A 26120-nucleotide genomic window follows, 5' to 3' on the forward strand; every position below is an offset into this window, starting at 1 on the left:
TTTTAAAGGTCAGACTCAAACTGATAAAAGGAAAAGTGTGCCTCATGTCCTTCTATACATGTTATATTCTTTTCCAAGCAATGGTACAGTGGACGTATAGGGTTTCAAAAATATGCTTCAAAGTGTTGGCACTCATAATTATTGAGTTCATATGAAACCATTTAAGAACAATACTTGGGTTTCCAAAAAGTGTCAAGTTATACAGTGATGCTGTGCTGGAGGGAATTGTATACACCATCCAAAACAGATACTTCACTTTCGTGGATGAGAAAAAGTGAGGCCCAGAGAGGTGAGTGATTTGTTCAGGGCCACACAGCTCATCAGAGACTCAGCTGGCTCTGACTTCAGGTCCCCATGTTCTCAGGCCAGAGGCTGTGTGGGACACGAGGATTCTTCAGTGATGTTGATTCTGGAACATGCAGGAACTGGCCCCGTACGTCCAAACCAGCCGAGACAAGAGCATGATTTCTGGAACACCGTGCTGTGGTAGTTGCCCTGGGCTGGCAGGCAATGTGGAAGAAGAGCCCTGTGGTCCACTCTGATGCTCTTGCGTGCACACAGTCCAGTCACATGGCGTTTAAGTTTTAAGGTGTTAGAGAAATACAGGTCTGCCGCTAAAGGGAGGTACCATCAGAGGGGGACCCACCCACGTGCCGTCTTCCTGCTGTCCCTCTGCGATTTCTAAACGTTTGAACTTTAAACTTTTAAACTTCAGTAAATTATGCTGAAGTTTGATAGAAACAAATTGAAATAAGCCATGGTTCTTTGTTTCTCACAGTGGATTTGTGTCTAGAAGAATAAGAGAGGCCATTTTAAACTATGCAATGTGATATTATACGCGTTATTTGGACTAGCGTAACTTTCGCTCTTTCTAATTTCTGCGCCCAGATTCTAAGGACTCCAAGGAGAAGAATAAAATGGAAATCCTGTACATACTGGTGCCAAGTGTTGCCATTCCCCTGGCCATCGCCCTGCTGCTCTTCTTCATCTGTGTCTGCCGCAACAACCACAAGTCGGCGTCGCCCCCTGTGCAGAGGCAACCGAAGCACGTCAGGGGTCAAAACGTGGAGATGTCGATGCTGAATGCGTATAAACCCAAGGTAACAGTAGCAGACAGCGCTGCGGAGATGCGTCAGGCTTCAGGGTAAAGCAGAACTTCCAGGCTTCCCGAGTCAGAAATCAAGCGATGTGGACTCGGTTTTCTAAGTGCTGGAGTTTGTTTGCAGCATAACCGTCCGTTGCTAACTTTGTCCCAGGCAGGGAAACGTAGTGTCATCCGTGCGCCTTTCGGTGTTGGGCCGGCCGTGGTGCTGCCTTACCATGGAGTTTGGGCTGGAAGGAGTCCAGTTCAGGGACCATCTCAGAATGGGAGCTATTTTTCAAAATTTCAAAGCAGGAAATTCCATACTCTTCCAATCAAAATGAGAGAGATGAACACAGAGAGGAATCCAACATTGTTTACCAGTTTCACTGTCAAAAAAAAATCCTTTTTATTGCACAACACTGTGCATGTACTTGACACTACGGTGCCGTACACTTAGAAAATGCAATTTTATGTGTTTTTTACTAAAAAAAAAAAAAAAAACACATCCTTTCTGTGCCTAACCTACATCCCTTTCTCTTTGGTTTAAGCATGTTGGAAGAGAAGTGTTGTCCTTCCCACAATCTTTGAGTGCTGCTCTATGATCGTCCGCCTTGGCCCTCTCCTCTCTGTGCTAAATCAATCCACCTCCTTTTGGTTTTTCCTCCACAGCTTTCAACATTTGGGTTGCTCGAGGTCCTGGCAAGGAACCCAGGGTCACTGGCCCTTACCTTAAATGGAGCACATGCACCACAGCTTGGAGCTGAAATACAACAGAGGCTTTCTCTCCGGAAAGCCAGCACCTCAACCCCAGGCCTCTCAGCAGAGAGATTTCATTTAAATAATTTAGGATTCTTGCATCCAAAAGCCTGTCTTTTCTTCTTGTTCCAACTCCATAGGAACATTCATTCATTCATTCAACAAATATTTATCTTCTCTGTGGGTTAGTGACCATATTATTCTTTTGACCCTTATAAAGAGGAAAAGCATCCCTTTTAATAAAATTTTAGGGAAAAAATGTCTTCACACTCAAATGAACTAATCCTTTTTCCCAATAAGTAGCGAAGTGCCATGGGGATTGACACATAGCCCTCGTTTTATTTTATTCTGCTTTGCTGTGGGATTTTTTTTAATTTAAAAAATCTTAAAATATTTTTCTATTGTAAAATCATATTTGTTAGTAAGGTCTTTGTCAAATGCTAAAATTCATTTTTCAATATTCTGTTTCTAACAAAAGCACTATTCTATTAAGTGTGAATTTTTATCATAAAAAAACCCACAGACCCTCAAGACGACAGAGTTCGAGAAGTGGCTGGGGGATGGGTGGGTTGGAGGGTTAACTCTTTTGACATCCTGGCTGCAAGCTAGCTGACTTACATATATTATGGCATTTTAGGCAGTATCACACTTAATCCTTACAAAGGCAGTAGAAGAAAATGGAGGGGTTAATGTTATTGTGCGTCCATGAAGTAGCGTCTAGTTGACATTTTATTTACCCCATGACTTCAAGCTGAGTGCAATTGTCTTCCTTCTGTGAGAATCTTTCCCTGTCTTTTCTGTTATTAAATGTTGAGAAGCCTTAGAAATGCCAAAACTCTGGGGAGAAGAGAGACCCAGATCCGCTTAGTTACAGCTGTCACTGTGTGGCAGCCACCATCCCGGAGAGGTGGGCTCCTCGCTGCTGTGGCAGGAACCGATGGAAGAGTCCTTTCCATTTGGGAAAATTAGCCATCTTCTCAGCCAGCCTCAATCTGCGGCTTAGTTCCATTCTTAGGGGAGGTTTGTTTCGTAGCACGTGATGTCCACCAGGCACCATGGTTTGGATTTCTGCCGTCTTTCAAGTAGAGATCTCAGAGAGCTTCGTGGCATACATAGAGAAAGCTAATATGCCTCGATTGATACAAATGCTCAAGAACTGTGCCGGAGTTTTACGTTCCTTATCTCCTTTAATTCTCACTCCTCTGATATCAGGTCAGAATTATCACTGTCGTGCAACGGGGCACCTGAGACTCACGCTGACTAAGTAACTTGCCTGAGGTCAAGGAGCTCGTAATCGTAAGAGATGAATGTGCATAGAGGGTTCTTCAACTCTAGTTAACGCCCTTGCACTAGCCGGACCCGTGATGACTTTTTCACAGAACAAATCATGTTGGGAAGGGATTGAGGGGACCAGGCAAACAACCAAATGGGACTCCATGTGGTCGGTTGGGGCTGAACACTGGCCACAGGCATCCCCCTGGCTTGTGACAAATCCTTGAGAGGCCTGAAGAACAGTCCCGAGCCTGAGCGACAAGGCCGCAGGCCTGCGGGGACGTGTGAAACTTGGCAGAGCAGTGATAGTCCATCCTCCATGGTCGTCCAGGGACAAATGGAGAATAGACTGGGATAACGTTTCCCAAAGACTTCGTGAAGTAGACATTGTTTTCCTCCTTTCTGGATCCTTTCTGAAGTGTCCCTTGCAAAATCTCCCCGGGTCAAGATTCCTCCCACCCAGGCTTTGGATTCAGCCTTGAGCAGCTCGCCAGCGGTTCTGAACCCAGCTGGAAGAGGGTAGCTGGTGCATGTGGGACTGGGTTAAGCAGAGAAGGGAAGCAACAGAGACACAGCCTGGCTTTTTTTCCCTTCCTCTCCTAAGAGATTTGGCTCCAGTCAAATTTGAGTTATTCTGTTGTTTGTTTTGGTTCTTACTGAGTGCCTTTCCTGGAAAAAGCACAAAGGACTTTGTAGACCTTGAAGAAAATTCCTAAACGTAAACAGTCAATCTTTGAAAGGTTGCTGACACATAAATATTACATGTACCTATAAAATCTAAAAGGAAGGGACACTCATAAGAAAGAAAGAGAAAAAGTCCTGAAAAGAAATTCCCCACCAGGGCAAAATTGAAAGGCTGTCTGGAGGCTGGAAGAGGAAGGAGTGGAGGATAGAGGCTCTTCTGCTTTCTTATTTCTCCTTGGCCAAGTTCAAAAGTCAGAGACTCCAGGATTCTTATTTATCCAAGCCTGCAAGGTTTAAACTATCTGTTTCCGTCTCTCTCCACTTGCTGAGCTGCTGAAACTCCCCGAGAGTTTGGATTAAGAAGAGGCTCCTCTGGGAGATTCAGAATCCACACCCTTCAGAGGGGACCACGGGCAGCCTCAGACAGACTGGCTGACGGGACCTGGGTTGAGCCCCCGCAGGGGTGGATGGTCAGTTGGAGGTTAAAACTGATGACACATGAGTCTCCTTCTGGTCTGAGGGGAAAGGAAGGCAGTGGACCAGAGAGACATCTTGACTCTGAGCCTTCAACCATCAGGAAATGGGGATACTCTGCTGGCTCTGCCTCCAGCTGCCCTGTGGCCCTGGGGAGCCCGTCAGCCTCTCTGAGTCTCGGTTTTCTCAGCTGTTCAGAGGAAGAAGTAGACGGTGTTCATGGAAAGTACTGTTTGTTTCTTTCCTTTTATTTTGTTCAGCAAAGGATTTCAAGCCATTCAGTTGGATTTGATAATCTCCCACCTTTTCCATCTTTATCATGAAACCCTCCGATGAGTACTTCAGGGATGTGTGAACTGAGTAGGATTTTTCTGTATTGCATTAGGAATCTTACAATTGGAGTGGGTGTTTTTTAAGGGTACTGTGGAAAATGAGCCCTCTCCGAGAAGCCTGGAAATCCCACCGCCCCTTCTCCCTGGTTCTTTCCCTTTGCCTCTCCCTTACCCGCCCCCACCTTCCCACTGTTATGTGCGTCTGAAAAACAGCAGCTTGGTAAGGGAGAAAAGAGTTAGAAAGAGGCAGGTTCCCCTCAGGCACAGGGTGGGCCCCATTCTGTCCTTCCCTGTGACTGGCCTGTGTAGGGTTTTTGCATGCAGAAAGGCCCAAGGGGTAGGGGGGGTTTGAGAATGAGGGGCAAGATGAGCTGGGTGGGGGCAGGGAGAGCCAGCCAGAGCCTGACAGGCTCCTGGCTGATAGAAGCGACATTTGGGGGAAAGTGGGATTTGCTGAGCTTTCTGAAGCTGGTGGCCACATTTTATTTCTCCATTTACCCTCATCTCTTGCCAGCTTCTCTGTTTCTTCACTTCCAGGCAATTCATCTCTCCTTTTCCTTTCCAGCCAAGTGCTTGCTGGATGTACTGGCACTTGATGTCCTCGGGGCCTGTCCCTTTTGCCAGCAGCATGCTCCCATCTGAAAAGCCCTGCCGTGGTCTGGCCACCCCTCTTAAGCCCTGTCTTTACACAGTGTTGCCACACGTGGTGTTAAAATATCCTCAGTAACTTTTCCACTCCTGTCCTAAAGCCACGGGCTCCCCTCAGGGAGGCTCTGAGCTCACCCTGCCGTTGACATGGCCTCGACAGACTCACCAGCAATGTAATTTCATCCAGTGCCGTTTTCCAAGTCTTTATCCTCTTTAATTTCTCTGGAGCATTTGGTATTCTTAACCACCATCTTGAAATACTTGTTCCCTTGGCTTTCCTCCTATCTCTTGCTGCTTCCTTCACTAGCTCCTCTTTTAATTTCCTAAATGGGAGCGTGTTCTAATGCCGGCCCATCCTCTTTTCCTTTCTCTCTCTCATGCTGATTTCATCCTCTGGCATCGTGTTAGCCCCCACTTGATATAATGACTCTGCAGTCTGGAGGGGAGTCTCCCCCTCTCACGTGATAACGTTCTTCCTCCTGGCACCCAAGACTTCCTGCTCTCTGGGCCTAACTCACCTTTCCAGCCACATTTTTTCTTAGTCGGTTTCTGAGAGGTAGTGTGATACACTTCAAAGAGCAAGGATTCGGAGGCAGAGAGATAGGATTACGGATCTTGGCTCCATTGTTTACTGGCCGCGAGAGCTTAAGCAAGTTCTCTGAGCCTTTGTTTTCCCACCAATAAAACAAGGATAAAAATAAGACTTAGAGATATTTTTGACACTTCGAGATAGTGTGTCTGGCATTTCACAGGTACTCAGTTGCTAGAAGTTACTATTCTTTTTGTTACAGTGATGATATGAGCAACCACAAACCTTTGAATCAACTACCACATGCTGTGCATGGGATAATATGGGCTGAGGAGGAAGCTGTGGGACGCAGCAGCCCCCAGACTTAATGGGGGCGAGGACAGAAGCCAGGGAACCGTAGCAAGGATTATAGAGGCAGCTCTGTAGATAGCTCTGGTATTCCCTGTGCCCATCTCGTTAGCGTAAATCTGCCTGGGAAAAGTCTGTCAGGGTGGAGAGGGTCTGACAGTGAGGGCTGCGAGGCTGTCCAGCACAGAGCGTCAGCCTCAACCTATGCCTGTGGAAACTGTACTTCTGGGGAGAATGGGTATTATAAATGGATATGTTATAAATGGGCATTACGAATAAGCTAAGTTACCTCACGTGAATTATCTCAATGGAATCTCTATTATAACCCTACAAAGGAGGCGCTAATCCGAGCCTGATTTGGGGGGTGAGAAACCAAGGCTTAAGACTAAGAGTTTGCCCAAAGTCACACAGCTAGTGAGTGACAGAGCCAAAACTCAAACCCAGGACTGCCTAGGTCTAGAGCCCAGGGGCTCCCATTTCACTCTGCTGCCTTAATTTTCAGGCTGACTGAAACACTCGAGCCCAAGTTATGAGGACTCGGTGGTCCCAAGTGACATTAAAACTACTGGCATCTGTTCTGCCTATTTGCAGGCAGAATAGAACCTCTCCCGCTGACATTGTAAAGTAACTCCACCACAGAAACAAGCCTGGTCACCACCAGACATTCATGCTAACTGTCAGAAAGTTACATTATAGGAAAGCTCTGCTGCTGGAGTCAGAGCCCTTCCAGAGAAGTGCCGCTGAACTCAGAGCAAATGTGCGGGCTCTCAGTTGAAACTCCCTCCAGGATTGGGTTGCATAAGCCAGAAGGCACTTAGTTCAGCTGCAGTCTTTGAAAATGTCCATAACCTCCCCAAATAAAAGGGTTGTGGCCTTCAAGCTTTTAAAATGTAGTCATTTCCGTTTATGAGTGGAGTCAATTGTTTCACATTTCTAACACTGTTTACCTAAGAACCAGTAAAATGCACAAGAAACGAAATGGCTTTGGAGTCTAGCAGACTCCTGTCAACAGCCAAGTCCAGATACTGAGAAATCCTGATTTTCATACACTCTCCAGGGCTCTCGTGCCCTACTCAGGCAAAGGCTGCCGTTGAAAGGTTGTATTCACTTCTCCTAGTCAACGAGTGGAGACAACACAGGATCGACTAGAGTAAGGTCCGGATCAGAGACCGAAGAGCAATGTCACCTTGACATTCCACTTTTACACCAAAGGGCCTCGTGCTTTTAAAATTATGGCGTCCTTTGATGATTGAATGAAAACTGCCACTTCTTCCCAGAAAAATGCTCCACCGTTGGAGTCAGGTGTGGTTGGCTTTGAATCTTGGCAACACCACTTAGGAGTTCTGTCTTCCTGCAAGCTACTTAACCATTGCATGTCTTAATTTCCTGATCCGTAAAATGGGGAAATCATAGTAGGAATCCCCCAGGGTTGTGATGAGGACTAAATGCATTGAGGCAGTCAGCACTTAGCAGACAAGGGGGTATAAAGCCGTCATAACGGGGATAGACTCTGCAGTCTGAATTTACAGCCTGCCAGCTGTGGGATCACTTAAACACTCTGAGCCTCGGGGTCTCCATCTGCAAAATGGGAATAATAGTCACAGTGACCAATTTGTGCAGTTACCGTGACAATGAGAGGAGTTAACATGTATTGAGTACTTGTAGCCTAACACATAAGCTCTCCAAAAACGATCATAGCCGTTGTTATGATCTCAGTGTCTGGCACGTGGCAAGTGTTCACTACATGGAAGCTATTATTACGCTCACATTACAAACATCGAGGATAGGAGCTGTGTCTTCTCTCTTCGTGGGTCTTGCACGGTTCCTCGTATACTGTTCCATATGTATACTCTTCCATGTGTAGTATATACCTTATCAGCTGACTGATGCAACCAGCTGTTAAAATTGTCTGCACATGAAAATAGAGTAAACTGATGACATGGCCCAAGCCATAGAGTGATTTATACTTTGAAACCTTGAATCTCATTAAGACGGTATCCATGCAGACTATAAACCCAGTAAATACCAGTCAGTGGTTCTTATATTTTCTTTAGCTGGCATTTCCAAAGCATGTACTGAAGCAGAGTGCTGTTTTCTGTCCTCAGTCAGAATCGCTCAACTGGATTCTTCAGACACCCAGTGGTCATCATCATGCAAGGAGTAGGGACCTAGATCACTAAGTAATTGTTTGATCCAGAAAGCCATATATATTTATTTCCAGTGGTTCTCAAAGTGAAGCCTCCAGTCCAGGAGCATCCTCATCATCTGGGAACTTGTCAGATAGGCAGAATCTCAGACCTCTGGAATCTAGCAGTGGAGCCTAGCAATCTGTGTTGTGACAAGCCCTCCATTCCGATGCTGCTCTGATGTAGACCATGCTGGTCAGTAGTGGAGATTCAGAGAGCAGGTCAGTCCCCAAGGAATACAGGTCTCAGGGAAAACTCCGCTTCCAAAGAGAAAAAGGACCTGATAATGTCTTCCTATTACCCAAAATACCTCTCTAATTTCAATAGGGCCAGGCTCTGCTTCATTATTCCTCTGAGGGGACTGAGTTCAAATGCCCGTGTGTGGAACCTGCTCTTCTCCTGCAGACGCTCCTGTCCAGCTCGAACTGGCAAATGAGTAGCAGAGATATTTGTAAAGGGCAGCGGTCTTGAGGCATCAGGGCATGAGGAAGGACCTGTGCTGGGGTTGCAGGGACTACCGGGCAGGTTTGGGTCCACTGTGTGAGTATGAACTTCAGTTCTTCTTCAGCACCAGCTGTTGGAGCCACCTTCCTATGGCGGACAACCGCCCTGGGCTCTGGTTCCTACCACCTCCTGTAGCTCTGCTTTTTATCTGTGTGTCTGCTTCAAGTTGAACTCCAAAGTGGAGCCTTCATACTCTATTCAGGTTGGAGACCAAAAGTCATGGAGTGGGATGCATGCTCCACACGTGTTGTGGCCGTCACAGAATCCCGTGGCGATCACTTAATGCCAAACAAGCAGGAAAGGCAGGTTCCTAAGGAGCTGTGTGTCACCCTGAGGAGTCATTTCAAGGGCATGATCACTTCAGGGGTAACTTCCCAGAGGTGGAAAGAGCTAAAGCCACGGAGTCTGTCTTCCTCGTCCGTCTGCCACCTGCGTAATTTCACTTTTTAAAAACGACCCACGGTTCATTGCTTTCATATCTAACGTTAATAGATCTAAAAGGGTCACACGTCCCCACTTAGCATTCATCACTCGGGTGAGAGGAGCCACCAACATCAGCCTGGCCTGTCAGCTGTTTCGACAGCACTGCACTGCTCACTTCTGAGTCACATCCAAAGTGTTCCGCCTGCATTTTCCGTCTGTGAAGAGCTCATTTAAACTCAAAGACAGTTGCTCTTCAAAATTCTCGAAGGGAAGAAGCACAATTGGATTTTAGAATAATGGATCAACTTTGATTTTTCTACCCCCCCCAATTATATAATTTTCAAAACCGCACCGAGGCAGATGTGTGTTTACTTTGAGAAGTAAAAATGTTAACATTTAAACTGAAAGCCTGTTTCAGTTTTAAGGTACTTAATTGCCTTGCAGCCTGTAATAAACCGAGCCCATCTTGTCATTCAGCTAATGGAGGGAGTGATAGCGAGATAGGAGCCCAGGACCCGATTCATTCCAGTTTCCCTTTGTACTTGGTTTACTTTGGCACGGTGCCGCCTGTGTATTTTACACTTCTTTACATTTTGTACATCCCTGTATGACAAATACTTGTCAAACAAAAACTAAACAGATTTATAACCCCTAAACTTGAAATGAGCCAAAATTGAACTGCCAAAACTTTATGACTTCATTTTCTTTCATAGTTTTCCACTACGTTGGTTCAAACAGACAAACCCCACTTGAGGTCAAGCAGAGGTCATTTCACTTTCATTACTAAAATATAATTTACAATATGCCAGACCTAAACAAGTTTAGCCTAAAGGGTTTGTCTAATGTAAACCATCTGTTCTTCAACAATACAGCTAATTTCCTGCCATCACCCTACAGTCTACTGACTGCTTCTTTAAGGGTTTTTATGATTTTTTAACTAGTTCAGGATTTATGTAAAATTTGAAAATGAGTCTATAGTTAAGACTCATTTGTACCAAGTAACTTGAGCATTTTAAAAATGCAAATCACTGTGTAAATTGTTCCCCTGAAACCCAGCTCTGGGCGGTTTTTTCTGGGTACTTCTTTGCTGCACAGGTGTTCCACAAAAAGGTTTTCTGAAATCTGCCGTTTCAGTTGCTTCCCGTGCTTCTTTCCAAGGCAAATCCCCAAATTTGGTTATGACCAGCTCTGGTAACTACGCCTTCTCCTACTTTAGGCTGGCGAAGCGTTGGGACTCCGTGCTGTGTGGCCCACCGGGCATTGGTGGGACACGACACACGTGGGGTCAGAACGTGCTCCTTCTTGTGTCTGAACAGAGAGAAAGGACAGTGGTGATTCCAGAGTGACCGCCCACAGAAGGCTGACCTCCCTGCCCTGCGAGGAGCCGGGCTGAGTTTGGGCAGAGGCCCCGCACCGGCCGCTCCTTCGGCTCTCCCAAAGATTCTGCCTTCTTTTCTAAGCTTCTTTCTCCATCTGCAAAATGGCAACAGGGAATATGCAAGAAGGAGCTTGCTGACCTCAGTGCTGGGGAATGCGGCCGCCCTCTCTGCCGTGAAGCCCCCGGGACCGTGTGTCAGGCCGGCGCCAAGGTCCTGTCCGCCCCTCTCCTCTTCCCGGCCCCAGAAGTTTGGCCTGCTTGCTGCCTTTCCCTTCTGCCACCATCCACTCTTCCACATGGTTCTCGCTCCACCCGCATCGCCCAGAATCCTCAGAGGAGAAGGCCACAGGCCACTCCAACTCTCACCCACCCGAAGGCTCAAAACAGATTCTCTGTCATTTTTTAGGATTTTTTTTAAAAAACTGAAAACTACAGGAGAACAGAGAAAGCCTAACGGGAGGAAACTACACTTTTTTTTTTTTTTTCTAACAGAGAGGGAATTTTAGAAGACTGTCCAGAACTACTTAGGGCTGTAAGTGCACCCAAATCATTTGCGTTGACTCTGCTTTCTGGATGACTTCCGTAATAAGGATAATAAGATTGATTTAAAGAGCACTTACCAGGTGGAAATTGCTTTCGTACATTATTGCATTTAACCTCTACTGTAACTGTGGAAGCTACATATTATATTATTTCGTAGATATGGAAACAGAGGTTCAGAGAAGTTAAGAAACTCACCCCCAGTCAACCAGCTAATATATAGGACCTACCCCATAGGATTGTTATATTAAGTGAGTTAATATCTGGTAAGTGCTTAGAACAGTGTCTGGCACGTGGAAAGTGCCATCGAAATATTAACCGTTAAAAGAAAGCAACAGGTCCAAGACGCAAATGCAGATTCGTCGGAGTCCGGAGCTCACATGGTTTGAATTACCCCACGCTGCCCGTGGCTTCAGCAGGGCCGGGAGGGGGGAGGAGTCCTAACTCATTGTATCCGTCTAACATTCCTCCGGTTTAGTCCTTAATTCTCATTTTCCCTCAAAAGAAGTTTATGACTCAGTCCCTTGCCCTTCTCTATCGCCAAAAGCCCAGGGATCCTGTTTAGATAAAAAAAGTAAGTAAGACCTACTATGCCATTTGAGGGACCTTCACATAAATTGGATTCATTTACATCATTAGGAAAACTTCTGATGGAAATCCCAATGTTAGCGTCATCCGGGAAAAATTCACCTTGGGTTACTCTTGCCACGAAAACAAAATTATGTGAGCATGCGGACCACAGGAGAAAAAAGTAGGGTTGGTTCAGCTGGCGGCTTTCCCATCCCCCACGTGCTCTTCTCCCAAAGGAACGCCAGAGCTTCCATGAGAATCCAGATCCTCTCAGCAAAAGCAAAAATAGTGGATGGGCCTGTGATTGTGGAAGAAATTTCCAGATTTAGTCAGAGGAAAAGATTGGTCATATGTTTTCTAAAATTATTTACTTTTTTGAATCGGTCATCTATTCGCCTGGTTCAAAAATTTAAAAGTATGAAAAAGCATGAAGGGACACATCTCCCACCTCCCCCGGCCCCAGTTCCCGCCTCCACAGCCCCTCGAGGACCACTGCTGTTCTCAAGCATCCTTTCAGAGGTGCTTTACGCCTATGCAAAGAAATATGAAGGGAGTCATTCCTTTTCTCCTCCTCTGTCACACAAAAGCAGCATATAGCATTAACTGTTCTTTTGCTTTTTACTTTTAATTTAGGATGTTGGAGATCTTTCCATATCAGTACTTAGAGGATGTGCTCATTCATTCTTACAACTGTGTAATATTGCATTTACTATCTCCTCCCTAATTACTGTAATGTCCCCTCTAGGCAGACATTTAGGCTGTTTCTGACCTTTTGCTCTTACAAACAATACCACAGTGAGTAGGACTGGACCAATAAGCTGTGACTACTGAATGTTTAAAGCAAGGCATTGCCACTACTTTCAGCAGAAGTGACTTTTCTATAAGACATTTCCAAATACAAACCCCATAAAATCTGTTTTAATGAACAAGTGAGCCCTATGTATAATACGAAATATTATTTGCATGGAAGAATTAATGTTACAAAAAACCTCAGTCCCATTTTGTCCTTTTAAGTGGGTGTTTTGCAGCAAGTTTATTTATATTTATAATTAGGTTAGTGGGCATTTTGCCCTGGAAAGTATCGGCCTAGAACAAAGCCAGTCACCATGAATTCTAAATTAGTAGAGTTTGGATTAGAGAAATTTTTTACTTAAGTTTCTAAACTATTGTTTTAAACTCTGTACAGAGAGCTCTGAATTCCAGATATATTTGCAACATTGTCGCCTTCAATTAGGATGCTCAGAGCAATTGATTCTTTTCCTAAAAGAATTAAGGATTTAACGTGCAGAGATTATTTTAACAATCAGTTTATGTACAATGCATTGCTTTTATGACTTTTTCCCTAATAAATTAGACTAAACTTCGGATTAGATTTGAAGTGAATTTCAAAAATAGTAAAAACACATGACACTATAGACATTTACTGCCAAAATCAAATGTCACAACTTAATACTTATCTTCACCAGGAGCGGGTGCTTTCCCCTGTCTGTTTTAAGGTCCATCAGTAAACAACCCACTTTCGAAGCCGTAGGGACATCAATTATTGTGAAGGGCAAAGGCTCTTCAAGAAATTGACATCGATTGAGAGGACAAAATACATTCACGAAAAGAACAGCGACGGCAAGGTGACACTGGCGACAAGTTAGTGGCGCCCCCGTGTGCCAGACCCCGTGCTGAGTACGTTACAGACGTTCCTTATTCGGCATCCACAAGAACCCCACAAGATGAGGATGATTATTATCAATTATCATCGTCCCATTTTATGGATGAGGGAATCGAGGCCCAGGGTGAAATGCTGTCCCCGGGTCCCGCGGCTGGGAAATGGGAAAGGCAGTCGAATGGCCTGACTGTGGCGGTCAAACGTGTGTTTGCACGTGGTTCTTTCCGACGGGAAAGCAAAGGGACTGCCGAGGAGGCAGAGGCCACCGCAGTCAGGGCAGTTTCAGAGGAAGAGAGAATGTGATAGGAAGAGGGGGCAGCGCATTCCACCTCACTCCCCAGGAGCACAGCCTTTGGTTTTGCTTTCTCCCGCTTGTCACTCAGTAGATTTCCTAAGAACTGGTGAGCACTGTAGGAACAGGGCATTGGGCAAGAATGTGCGTGGTGTGGGGGGTGGACACGGAGGAGACCTGTTTAACTAAAGCGAGGCTGTCATATAGCAGAGGGGCCAGGGAAGGTGGTCGCAGTCACTCCAAGTGCCCGGCTAAGAACCAAAGCCGCACTCTCACTTCTCAAGCAGCACGTCTCATACCCCGGCATCAATGAGGTCACTGCGGTCTCGCCAAATGCACAGTCTCATTCCGGGGGTTCCGAGGTGGGCCCCCGAGTCCTCACTGTGGTACACTTTGAGTGATGCTGGTGTCGCTGGTCTCAAGACCACACTTGGAGGAGCAAGACTCTAGGCAACAGCAGGGAACCGTTGCTGGAGCAGGAGGCTGTGGGGGTGGGGAGGGGGAAACAAATTTGCCTATGGCGCCTCTTCTGAGTTGCAGCCAACAATTTTAAAGACTTACAGACCCACGATATTTTATTGAATCTGAGGGATAGAACCTTTCTCTGTACGCCCCACCTCTCCTTGCAGATGCCAAGATGTCTTGCCTTAAGAAATGTTTTAAGCCACACTTTTCCTTTCTTTCTTGCAGAGCAAGGCCAAAGAGCTGCCACTTTCTGCTGTACGTTTTATGGAAGAACTGGGGGAATGTGCCTTTGGAAAGATCTACAAAGGCCATCTCTATCTCCCAGGCATGGACCACGCTCAGCTGGTGGCTATAAAGACCTTGAAAGACTATAACAACCCCCAGCAATGGACAGAATTTCAACAGGAAGCCTCTCTGATGGCTGAACTACACCACCCCAATATCGTCTGCCTTCTGGGTGCCGTCACTCAGGAACAACCCGTGTGTATGCTTTTTGAGTATATGAATCAGGGGGATCTCCATGAGTTTCTCATCATGCGATCCCCACACTCCGATGTTGGCTGTAGCAGTGATGAGGACGGGACTGTGAAGTCCAGCCTGGATCACGGGGATTTTCTGCACATTGCAATCCAGATTGCAGCCGGTATGGAATACCTGTCAAGTCACTTCTTTGTCCATAAGGACCTGGCAGCTCGCAATATTTTAATCGGAGAGCAACTTCACATAAAGATCTCAGACCTTGGGCTTTCCAGAGAAATATACTCCGCCGATTACTACAGGGTACAGAGTAAGTCTTTGCTGCCCATTCGCTGGATGCCCCCGGAAGCCATCATGTATGGCAAATTCTCTTCTGATTCAGATATCTGGTCCTTTGGGGTTGTCTTGTGGGAGATTTTCAGTTTTGGACTCCAGCCATATTATGGATTTAGTAACCAGGAGGTGATCGAGATGGTGAGAAAGCGACAGCTATTACCGTGCTCTGAAGACTGCCCCCCTAGAATGTACAGCCTCATGACAGAGTGCTGGAACGAGATTCCTTCCAGGAGACCAAGATTTAAGGATATTCACATCCGGCTCCGGTCCTGGGAGGGCCTCTCGAGTCACACAAGCTCTACCACTCCTTCGGGAGGAAATGCCACCACGCAGACGACCTCCCTTAGTGCCAGCCCAGTGAGTAATCTCAGTAACACCAGATATCCGAATTACATGTTCCCGAGCCAGGGTATTACACCACAGGGCCAGATTGCCGGATTCATTGGCCCACCAATACCTCAGAACCAGCGATTCATCCCCATCAATGGGTACCCAATACCTCCTGGATACGCAGCATTTCCCGCCGCCCACTATCAGCCAGCAGGTCCTCCCAGAGTGATTCAGCACTGCCCGCCTCCCAAGAGCCGGTCCCCAAGCAGTGCCAGCGGGTCCACTAGCACTGGTCATGTGACCAGCTTGCCCTCATCAGGATCCAATCAGGAAGCCAATATTCCTTTACTGCCACACATGTCGATCCCAAATCATCCCGGTGGGATGGGTATCACCGTTTTTGGCAACAAATCTCAAAAACCCTACAAAATAGACTCAAAGCAACCATCTTTGCTAGGAGACGCCAATATTCATGGACACACCGAATCTATGATTTCTGCAGAACTGTAAAATGCACAACTTTTGTAAATGTGGTATACAGGAAAAACTAGAAGACCGTAGAAAAGATTTATCTTCAAATGTTTTTATTAAAGTAAGTTTCTCATTTGGCAGACATTGCAACAAGTATCTTCTGTGAAGTTTAACTGTGTCTTACCAAGCAGGGCAGACACCAGCCAGAAAAAAACGCTGTGGGATTAACACTCCATCAGGGTGCACGCCCTGGCGTTGGGAATGGTACATCTGGTTTCAAGTACTGAAAACTGCAAACCAGTGAGGAGGAGAAGCAGCTCGTGATTAAGTATCAAACCAAAAAGGAAAGTCAGATGGTGCCTTGTGTGTCCGCCTTCGGTCACCACGACCGGTCTCTCCCTGAAATGTATATACCCTAGCGTTTGTCTACCTGCTGTCTCTTCTTCAGGACAGATGTTCAGGAATGATGTTGATTCAGTTTAGACTCTATGCATGTTTGTATGGAAGTGCTGTTCAGAATCAATGAGGAAACCTAGGCCAAATTTGAAATCCTAGATGGAAACGAGCCATAAGACAAGTGTAAGATCCCCTGAAGCCTTCTGCACAGTGGGGCTTCTCTGGAAAGGTGCAGAGTGTGTCTCTTTGTGAATCTCCTCTGCTGATCGCGAAGGCCTTTTCCACGTTCTCCTTTGCCACAGTGTTTACACAAGCCCTTGAAATAACGTAGGGCATCAGACCATAAGAAGGCTAGATGTGGATGCTGGAATTGATTGTTGGTTGATAGTTCACTTCATTGCATTAGAAATGAGGCACCAAAGGAAGCATGGTCAGGAAAATGGCCCCTGGGCCTAGGTCAGCATCATGGGAGAGGAACAAGGGTTTCCATGGCGACAGCCTCCCAGAGTGTCCCTGGACCAATAACATTGAAGAACAGAGGTGTGGCTGCAGACCAGCACATGGGTGCTTGCAACCTCCTGCCTGTCAGTCATCCAAGGTCTAGGGGCGCTGACCATCAGTGGCCTCTGGGCACGTAGGAAACTCCAAGACAACAATATCTAGTCAATTTAAAGTTTCTTTCACTTTTTTTTTTTTTTTCTGAGCTGGGAGTGTTCACGGATTTTATTCCAGCACCAAGAGTTATGACAATTTATTCATAGAGTTAGGTGGAATCCAAAGACTGAATTCTATTTTGCAAAATGTTACAGTATTTTTAAGAAACAAGTACTGTACTGAGTTCTCACTTCAAAGATTACCACAAACTGAATTTTTTAAGCTGGTAAATAGAAGAAGCAACATGATCGTTTTTGCCTCACTCAGAGGGAGGTATCGAATGTGCCTCTCAGGCCATTGGTCTGCTAGCCATTTCTGCCAAGTTTAGAATTCTTCTGGGTTTCAAGTTCTATATAGAAAGGAATGTTATTTTGATTTTTCTCGTGTTAAAAAAAGTAATTCCTTTATTCTAAGAACAATGTCTCAAAGTCTCATTGTTTTATTTTACAGCTAAAGAGACTTATAAAGAGACTTACAGGATATAAAATAATTCCTGGAAATGATATTTGATGAGGAGACTATAAGAGAATTAGCAGCAGGTTGGTGTTTCAATTTTGTAAAAGAAAATACAATTAGGATGAAAAATCAGGAAATACATTTACCAAAATGTGTTGTAATTTTCCCAAATGCTGAATCTTCAGACCACAAATGTGGACTTACAGGTACTGTGGACTCGAAGGATTGGCTGTATCCAGATTTATTTGGGAGATAAATTAAGACGTATTTTGTGGCATAAATAAGGTGATTCCGAAGTGACATTTCTTAACTTTAGGTGGAGGAGAATATTTGTATCCTTTTGTTGCTATGCAACTGTATAATGAGGAAGAGTCAAACCACAGTTTTGTATATCATACGACAATCAATTGCTTTCCAAGAATATTTATTATTTTAATTAAACCACGATTTCAGTGAATCTGAGTTTTTCTGGGAGTCCCTTAAAGGGAAATCAGCATTCCATGAGCCAGTAAAATACCTACTCTGGAAAAACATTACTATGCTTAAAAAATAAATCCAAGTTAGTTTTTTATAAAGAACTAGAACATTTATTGTAAACATTTTATAATTACTGAAGTCATTAAGGTGAGCAAACTAAACGTCAAAACCACTTGTAATGTGTTTTATAATAGCACTGTGATGCTACGTAACACAGTCCCTTTTGTATTAAAATAGTATTTTTTTCACAGACTGAAAAATATCTTTTGCTTTGTTGACAATGTTTTGTAAGATGACTTTATTTTCAGATCTTTCCCCTTTTTTGCACAAAGCTCTGTTTATGGTTTGTATCACCGAAGTGAAAATATATCTCTGCATTTTTATATCTGGTCTGTTTCCTTGTTTCCTGTGTTTATTTTTAACTCGATATAGATTTTCTTCAAATATATAATGGCAGTATTCAGATATCGCGCCCTCCCATATCTTTCCTTACTTTCACTGCATGCGTTTAATCACTGTATTACTTAATGTTTGATTTGTTATTATGGGCATTTGGAATAGACAAGCATGGAATTGTAATGACAGACAGACTTTTATATTGAGGATATATGCATTTGTATTTCACTCACCAGAGATGCTATTAAACACTGATTATTTTATGCTGCTGTTTATTAAAATGTTTACCATAAAATATTATTTCCTGAATATTGATATCATGGAGGTGTTTGGGCATTTTAAATATTATTTCTCCTAATGATTGACATTTCATAGAAAGGAAATCAAAATTCTTATTTACTGATATTTCATTGAAATAATTTTTTTAAGTAAGCTTTTAAAATAGACTTGGGCATTGTTTTGCTAGAGCTCATAGATGGAAAGGAAAATCCCAATGATTTCATGACCATATTCTATCCACTTATATGTGGGCAAGGTTTTAATTTTTAAAACCAAAATAATATATTGAGTAATTACATTACAACCAAATGAAATGTAAAAATTTGTTTTAAAAGTTGAATCCTTTTCTGCCTTAATGTTTCCATGTGAACTTAGACATCAAAAATCGTGTCTTAGAACTCAAAAGAAGAAAAAGCTGTGTACATCATAGCATGTTCAATTCAGATTCCAACCATATTGATAAAATAAAAGAAATGTGACCATTTAATTGTCACAGCTTATCTTTATGACCTTATTTGCCCAAAAGAAAGAGTTCCCCATCTGGCGATTAAGACACTGTCAAGGAAAATGAGTATCATTATGGAAGTTCAAAGAACTTTCCATTTCTGCTATTTAGTACAGAAGGGAATACAATAAAACCTTCAGGGCCTTATCCATCTGTTTTAGGTCCAGCCCCTGTCACCACCTCAGCAATCAGACTGAATGAAGCCGTCACTTCACATGGCAGCGCCATCGTGTCAGGCTGGGTTTCTCCCTCTCACTGGAATTCCTCCATGTGCCCTTCCCGCCCTTGCTCCTTATGGCTCTCCAGGCTCTTCCTCTCCCACCACCCCAAGTCCCTCAGCTCTGTGATTTGGGTCTTACCCTTAATTCTCTAATCACCAACATCTGCAGGCTCGCAACACCACCTCAGATAACGCCTACCACAAACCGCTAAATACTGACCAAAGAGAAGCTCTATTACCTACACTCCTTCGAGATGATTACCTCTCCCACTGTTCTCCCAGTGTGGTCCGCAGCCCAGCAGACCTTGGAACTTCTTAGAAAGGCAAATTCTCAGGCCCTACTTCGAAGGACTGGATCAGAAATTCTGGGGGTGGGACCCAGGAATTTGTGCTTAAACAAGCCCTCCTATATTCTGAAGACTGAGAATCACAAAGCCAGCCTAAAGGCATGAGGGTCATTACAGCCTTAGTAATGTATGTAAGCATTTAATAATAGATTAGCCACTTCAGTTCCCTTAAAGGAATCAAGTTGTACTTAAAAAAATTCAGCACTAAAAACTTTTTGCATTCATTATTTGACAATTGGTTATGTTTTTTTGTAGTTGTTCACTTGAAGAGAAAGCTAGCAGCTCCTAGCCTTTGTCAAGAATATACTCCTTGTCTAGTTCACTCAAGGCCCACATCCTGGATGCTGACCAAGAGCTTTCTCCTTCGTACGGACAAGCTCAAAAGAGTTGATCTCTTAGTGTACCTTTTTTGACTCCTTGCCATGATGATTAACACAACTAAAAGAACTCTCTGTGTTGCAACTGGACAAAGTTAAGGTCAAGGATAGGCCAGTCTTTCTTGGGAGCAAAGAAGGCCCAGCTCCCAGTAAGCATCAAGCAGAAGCAGCTGCAGAGGGTCCCCACCCCAACCCCACCCCCGAGCTTCTTGTGACAACCTGACCCAGTTGGCTGGATGTGGTCACCTGTGGCTTGTTCCACTGGGTCCCTTTGCCAGCTGCCATCCATCCATCCACTGGCCGCCATGAGCACGCCTCTGCTCAGGCTAAGCTCCCCACTTCCGCCTTTGGAGGGCCGAAAGCTCTGAAAGAGGACAGCAAGACAGAACCAAGGGAGGTGACGGAGGTGAAGCTCATCCTCTTTGTAATTCATAGAGCTTTTATTTTTTCAACCAAGAGTTCAAATGCCAAGGAGGAAATGCTATATCTGAGGAGCAGAAGGAGCAAGGGAGCACAGACATAAGAGGAAAATTTTTGCAGCCAAAATATGACTACACCTGAAGTTTCTTACCATCAATGCCAAGAGTATTAGGATACTGTTAACTCAGAGGAAGGAGAGCCTTGCAAACCATCAAAGCGCTCGAGGTCAGGGTGATCCTCTGGGAAATTAGGCTGGGAAGGCTTAGAAACGCAGAGACAGATAGGGAAGCTCTGCTGATGTTTTTATGACCAGCCTATGAGTTGCTTCTTCACAAAGGTGTCCTATAGCCTTTGCTGCCCAGGCCTGATGCGATGCTCGTCCTTATCGAAGTGACCAGGTGAGTAAACATTCTAATCCAGCAATGGTTAAATTAGGAGAAAGGCCCCTCTTTAAAATTAGATAAGGCATTACTTACACTTTTAAAAGGATCACTATCTTGGCACGCTGAACTAAAGATAATTCAGTTCAGGGAATATTCAAATTGAAGGAATGTGCTTCTAAATGTCAGTCTTCATGGACCTGTGTTCTTGACTGTAAATTCAAATACACGCAGAGAGCAACAGAGCCAGCGGCCAGAGCCACAGGTTCATACTGCAGCCCTCCTGGCACCTGCCTCAGGAACAGGTGGCGATCAGACTCCATCCTCCAGGAGGGGCTGTGCAGCCCACGTGGTCCTCGGGCATCAGAAGGATGACGCCAGTCGTCCTTGGGGCCCATTCTAATACAGTTCCCAGAAAGGGTTCTTTTGCGTCTACACACGTTAAAAATCACTTGAAAGGAGCTGAAACTCCCCAATGGCATGGTCTAGGTAGTTTACTAAGAGTCCACTGAAGAAGACTACTTTTCAGGCAAAATGACTGTTTAGGACTTAATTGTACTTTCAGGGATCCCTCTGGCAATAGAGCATATTTGTCGTGTTGGTCAGCATGGCTGGAGTAGGAACTCCGGAATCTCAGGGGCCCGCCTTGGGAGAGCAGACGCTTATTTCTGGCTCACGTGGGTCAGCGGAGGTGGGTCTGCTGCTGCGCTGCCCCAGGTCTCTGCGGGACCGGCTGTTCCCAGGCACAGGGAGACGGGCCGGTGGCAGAAGTGGAACACAATCGCTCAGGAAGTTCTGCTCAGACGTGCTGGAGAGCGCATCCTCCTCACGTTCTCTCGGTCAACACGCACGCCCAGGCCAAACCCGACCACAGGGCGGGGCTGCGTCTCCACCTCCTGAGAGGCCCTGCAGGTCGCACTCACGGCCAGGGATGTAGAACCTTCTTGAAGGGAAGGAGAGGAACAGCGGGAACAGTAACGCGATCCCCAACCCGGCTGAAGCCCCGAGTGGACAGAGTCAGCATAGCAAACCCACCACACCACGGCCCTTCCGGGCTGGGCTCAGATTTAGCCTTGAAATTTTCCACATATGGCCCTGGATAAGCTACTAGTCAGTCAGAAATGGCAGCGGACACGAAATGATTAGCTGTCCCTGCACTAGAGCAATAGTTGTCAAACCAGGTTATTATCACAATCTTCTGGGGAGATTCTAAAAATTATAACTTCTCAGGGACACCCCGGAAGGTACCAGAAAAGTTACGTGAAAATCTCCTATAAATTCCTCAGACATAGCATACAACCCTGTGCGTCTAGGACCCCCTCCTTCGCGGGACCTGGATGAAGAGGATGGGGCACACAGCACGTGCCTTCTAACTGCTCTGCACAACCCCCAAACCACCTCGAGGAAGAAGGGGGTCTCTCTTTCCTTGTCTGTAAATGGGGTAAATGCGGCACAGAGCTTAAGGGTAAAGGTCCTGAGGTCGGATTTCCTGGGCTTGTCTCCCCTTCACCCCTGGTAACCGCGTGAATTTAGACAAGTTACTGAACTATTTCTTCACCTGAAAAAGTATCCGCTTCATAGAATTGGGGCCAATTAACGAAAGTGAGCTACTTCATGTCAGCTGCAGAGGAGAGCGCCTGACGCGAAGTTCTCAAAAAACAGCCTGCACAGTTTTATAATTTTTCTATAATACCTGTCTTTCAGAGTTGATATGAGCATTCAATGAGAACATATATAAATACATGAGAAGTATCTAGCACCTAGTAGGCACTCGAAAAGTGGCAATATCGCTGTTATTTAATGTTTTGGACAATTTCCATCAAGGGACACATAATTTTCTAAAGTGGTAAAATATTTAGAGCACAAAGTATTCTACTTTATCGTTCATGCGTGTGCCATCGCGTAGAACACCCAGGACTGGCGCCAGTGAGGCGGGGCGCGCTTAGCCCCTCAACAATTTCCATCATCTCCCTTCAAACCTCCCCTAATAAATACACACTAAGTAAAAACAGCTTCAAGACACATCCCTAAGCCATCCCCAGACCATGTGTCACCCCATACACCCCTCCAAGCCTGCTGCCTCCTCAAAGCCTCTGCTGGGTGGAAATTCTGGAACTACCCCAGGTCAACTGAGTGCACCATGGAAAGGTATGGTAAAGTGATACATGCGAAGGAGGCCTGGAATAATGTCATCCTTGAAGCAGGTCCTCTCCCCATTCCCACACACGCTTCACAGTCACAGTTGTACTCCGATCCTAGGAGATGCAGGGTCTCTCGATAATTAGCGTTCCCACGTTGGAAACGAGTGAAAGGAGACCTGGTCCTCCAGAAGCGCTTCAGGGCATGGAAAGCCCCAGGCAGCCATCGCACCCCTGCTCACAGACATCCCCCCATCTGTTCCTCACGGAATTCTGAGATTACCTTTAGGACTTTGATTATGGGGTTTGGGCACCAGCCTGCACAGAAAACAAATCGGGTTCCTTTAAACCACAAGCTTCAAAAAGAAATAAACAGCTTCACCAAGTCGTCTCCACCATTCCCACCCTGGAGGCGTCCTTGATGCAGGGTGACCGACTGTGCCAGTTGACAGGGACCATCCAATCTTAGCACTGAAAGTCCTTTGTCCCAGGCAGGCCCCCAGTCCCAGGCACACCTGCACCCTTGGTCACCCTAGCTAAAGCCAAGACGGCGAAATAAAAGCCAGCATGTGTGGACTCTGAGTCCCTCTCTGTTGGCAGACACAAAATTAGATGTAAATGGTGGTCAGGTGTCCCCGGCATCCTGGGTGCTGGTCTTACAAGGAGAGACCGAATTATTCTGTCATTAGCCCCATTCTGAAATGTGGGGGAGACTACAACTTCAAGGGAACCAAGCATTTCTTGGAGCCTAGGCCTTTATAAGCTAAAAGAAAAATTTTAAATGAGAAATTTCAGGAATTCAAAAGTCGCTGAACTGTGCTGCCCACCTCCTTCTCCCTGTTTGATCTTTGATGATTAGCATTCAGTGTTTCCCATGACAGTTATATTGGGGAAGGAATACGAGATTATTAAAAGCAGAGAAATTCAATATTGGGAAGGCACATCAAAAGGTCTTCAAGACAAAGAAAGGATCGTGTGACCTGAAATGAGAGTTCCTAGGAGCACGCGTGCCGCATTTCATTTTCTAGTTCACAGCGGAACATCCGTCAAAACATGATTTGCAGCCCTTCTCGCAGCTGAGCTGACGGGTGGCAATCCTCAGCCCTCTTCTGCTCTTGAGGATGGGTGTTCAAGTCCAGAGGAGGTTAGCACCTTGTTGGGGCACAATCCCTGGTGCACGACGAAATGGGGGGGGGGGTGCTTAAGTAAAATGAAAACATCTGTTTGAGTCTTGAGGGAAAGAATTGTTTTTTTAAAAAGAGTGGGAGGCGATGCTCGGCTGTTAAAGCTGGACGCGGCCTCGGGAGCTTTGCAAATGTTGAGCAGTTGCGCTGCCAGCTGCCCTGCCCACCTAGGATGACCACGGGAGCCTTGGTTCAGTCTGCATTTTTCCAGATACCATACAGCCTTATCCCTAACCCTGTCTAAAGCCATATGTTAATGTCTACTAACTGGTTTTGAGTGCTTTTCACACAAAATCAGAGTAACCCAGCCCAGTAAGTGAGTGACCTTTTGCCACTGCATTTGTTGGTCGGTAGCTGGGCACTCTGGATAAAAAGCCATATTAGTTAGCTAGTGCTGCATAACAAAATACCACAGACAGTATCTTGAAACAATCCCCATGTCTTAGCTCACAGTTCTGTTGGTCAGATCTGGGCAGAGCTTGACTGAATTCTCTGCTCAGGGTCTCACAAGGTGTTGGCCTGGTTGTGTCTGATCTGGAGTTCAGGTCCTCTTCGTAGCTTGTGTGGTTGTGCTAGAATTCAGGTGCTTGTGGTTATGGAACTGAGGTCCTGCTTCTCTTGATGGCTGTCAGCCAGCAGCCACGCTCACCTCCTAGAGACTGCCCACATTCCTTGCTCCACGGCCCCTTCCATTTCCAGAGGTAGCAACAGAGAGTCTCCCTCATATGGAGTCCCTTTAATGCTGTGAATCACTGCCTTCAGGAAGAGCCCAGTCCCATTTAAGGCCCACCTGATTAGGCCAGGCTCACCCAAGATCCTCCCCCTTTTTGTAAAGTCAGTCGTGCCATAGAACTTAATCACAGGAGTGAAATCCATCCTATTCGCAGTCCTGAAGATCATGCAGGGGGTGGAGATCTCGAAGATCATCTTAGAGCTCTGCCTACCACAAGAAACACAGCACAACGTTTCCTTTCTCAAACCTGTAGGCTCACTTTTAGCGGGAAAGACTGTGAGAGAAAGCCCCAGAAAGCATATAGTAGGACTTAATTAGATCTACTCTCCACTTGAAGGTACAGAAGCAACAAAAGTCGATATCAAAATAATTATTTAGCAGTTGGTAAGTATTTTTTTGAGCTATATACAGAGTACTAGTAGGTCACAGAAGTCAGACTGAGTTCTGAATGAATCTATGACCTCACGGGGAAGGCAGAGCACACGTTTAATTAACAGGTACGTATTGGACTTCCATTATGAGCTGGGCACCATTTTATACAGCGGGGGTCCGGCTTTCTTGGGTTTACACTTTAGTCGAGGGGGACTCAGAAAGTTGACAGGTAGAAATTCAGCCAAAAATAACAAAAACAAAAACAACAGACGCACAAAGAAAACTATTGAGAGCAGCAGTAATTTATTGAAGAAGGCCAGATAGCTCCTTGTGGGGCTGGGCTGCCCCTAGTGGTTAGAAGCATGGACTCTGGAGCTAGATATCCTGGTCAGCTGCATTCCAGCTGTGTGACCTAGGGTAAATGATGTAGCACCTCTGTGCTTCAGTTCCCCTTACTACAAAAATTAGACTCATAAGAGTACCTAACTCATGGAGCTGTTTTTGAGGATGAAATTAATTCCTGCAAAACACTTAGAACGGCAGGCCCAGCACATGGGAAATGCAGGTGTCGACACTCACTCACTCTGTGCCAGGCAGTGACTGAGTGCTTGACGGGCATTATTCCCTTTAATCCTCACAAGGATCCTGAGGGAGGTATTATTACAGGCTGCATATTATAGATGAGAAAATGTACACCCATGGAGGCTAGTGACGTCTTCAAGGCTTTATAGGTATTCCAACAGAGGTGTGCTGGCGTGCAACCAGGTCTGTCTCGAGGGCCCGCGTTATTTACCACCAGACTTACTAACACATTAAGATAGCAGAAGGATACAGATGAGATTTATTTTCCCGGTTGTGTTGGTTCATGTAAAAACAAATGACCACAACAACAAATCTGATGAATAAGGCAGAGACAGATACGGCCTGGCAGTGAGAAGTGGCAAAGATGTAACATCAATGCTATCGTGAATGTGGTAATTTTATTAAAACTGACATTTGCTATAACAAATGGAAGGTAAGTCCAGAC

At 45.4% G+C, this 26120-nt stretch overlaps 1 protein-coding gene across 3 annotated transcripts in view; it reads left to right on the forward strand.

Annotated features, from left to right (window-relative positions):
• The window catches only part of ROR1 (receptor tyrosine kinase like orphan receptor 1), a 356964-nt gene extending 338215 nt beyond the window's left edge, over positions 1-18749 (forward strand). For 2 of the 3 annotated variants that reach the window (XM_046645640.1, XM_046645642.1), the window contains 2 exons: positions 889-1100; positions 14371-18749. In XM_046645640.1, coding sequence (XP_046501596.1) covers positions 889-1100; positions 14371-15798 — 1640 coding nt within the window. In that variant the 3' untranslated portion in view covers positions 15799-18749. The remainder of the gene's footprint in view (positions 1-888; positions 1101-14370) is intronic. The other variant, XM_046645641.1, reaches the window with a different exon arrangement.
• Positions 18750-26120: the final 7371 nt, after the last annotated feature.

This window comes from Equus quagga, chromosome 18, assembly GCF_021613505.1.
Source record: "Equus quagga isolate Etosha38 chromosome 18, UCLA_HA_Equagga_1.0, whole genome shotgun sequence".
Taxonomy (NCBI): Eukaryota; Metazoa; Chordata; class Mammalia; order Perissodactyla; family Equidae; genus Equus; species Equus quagga.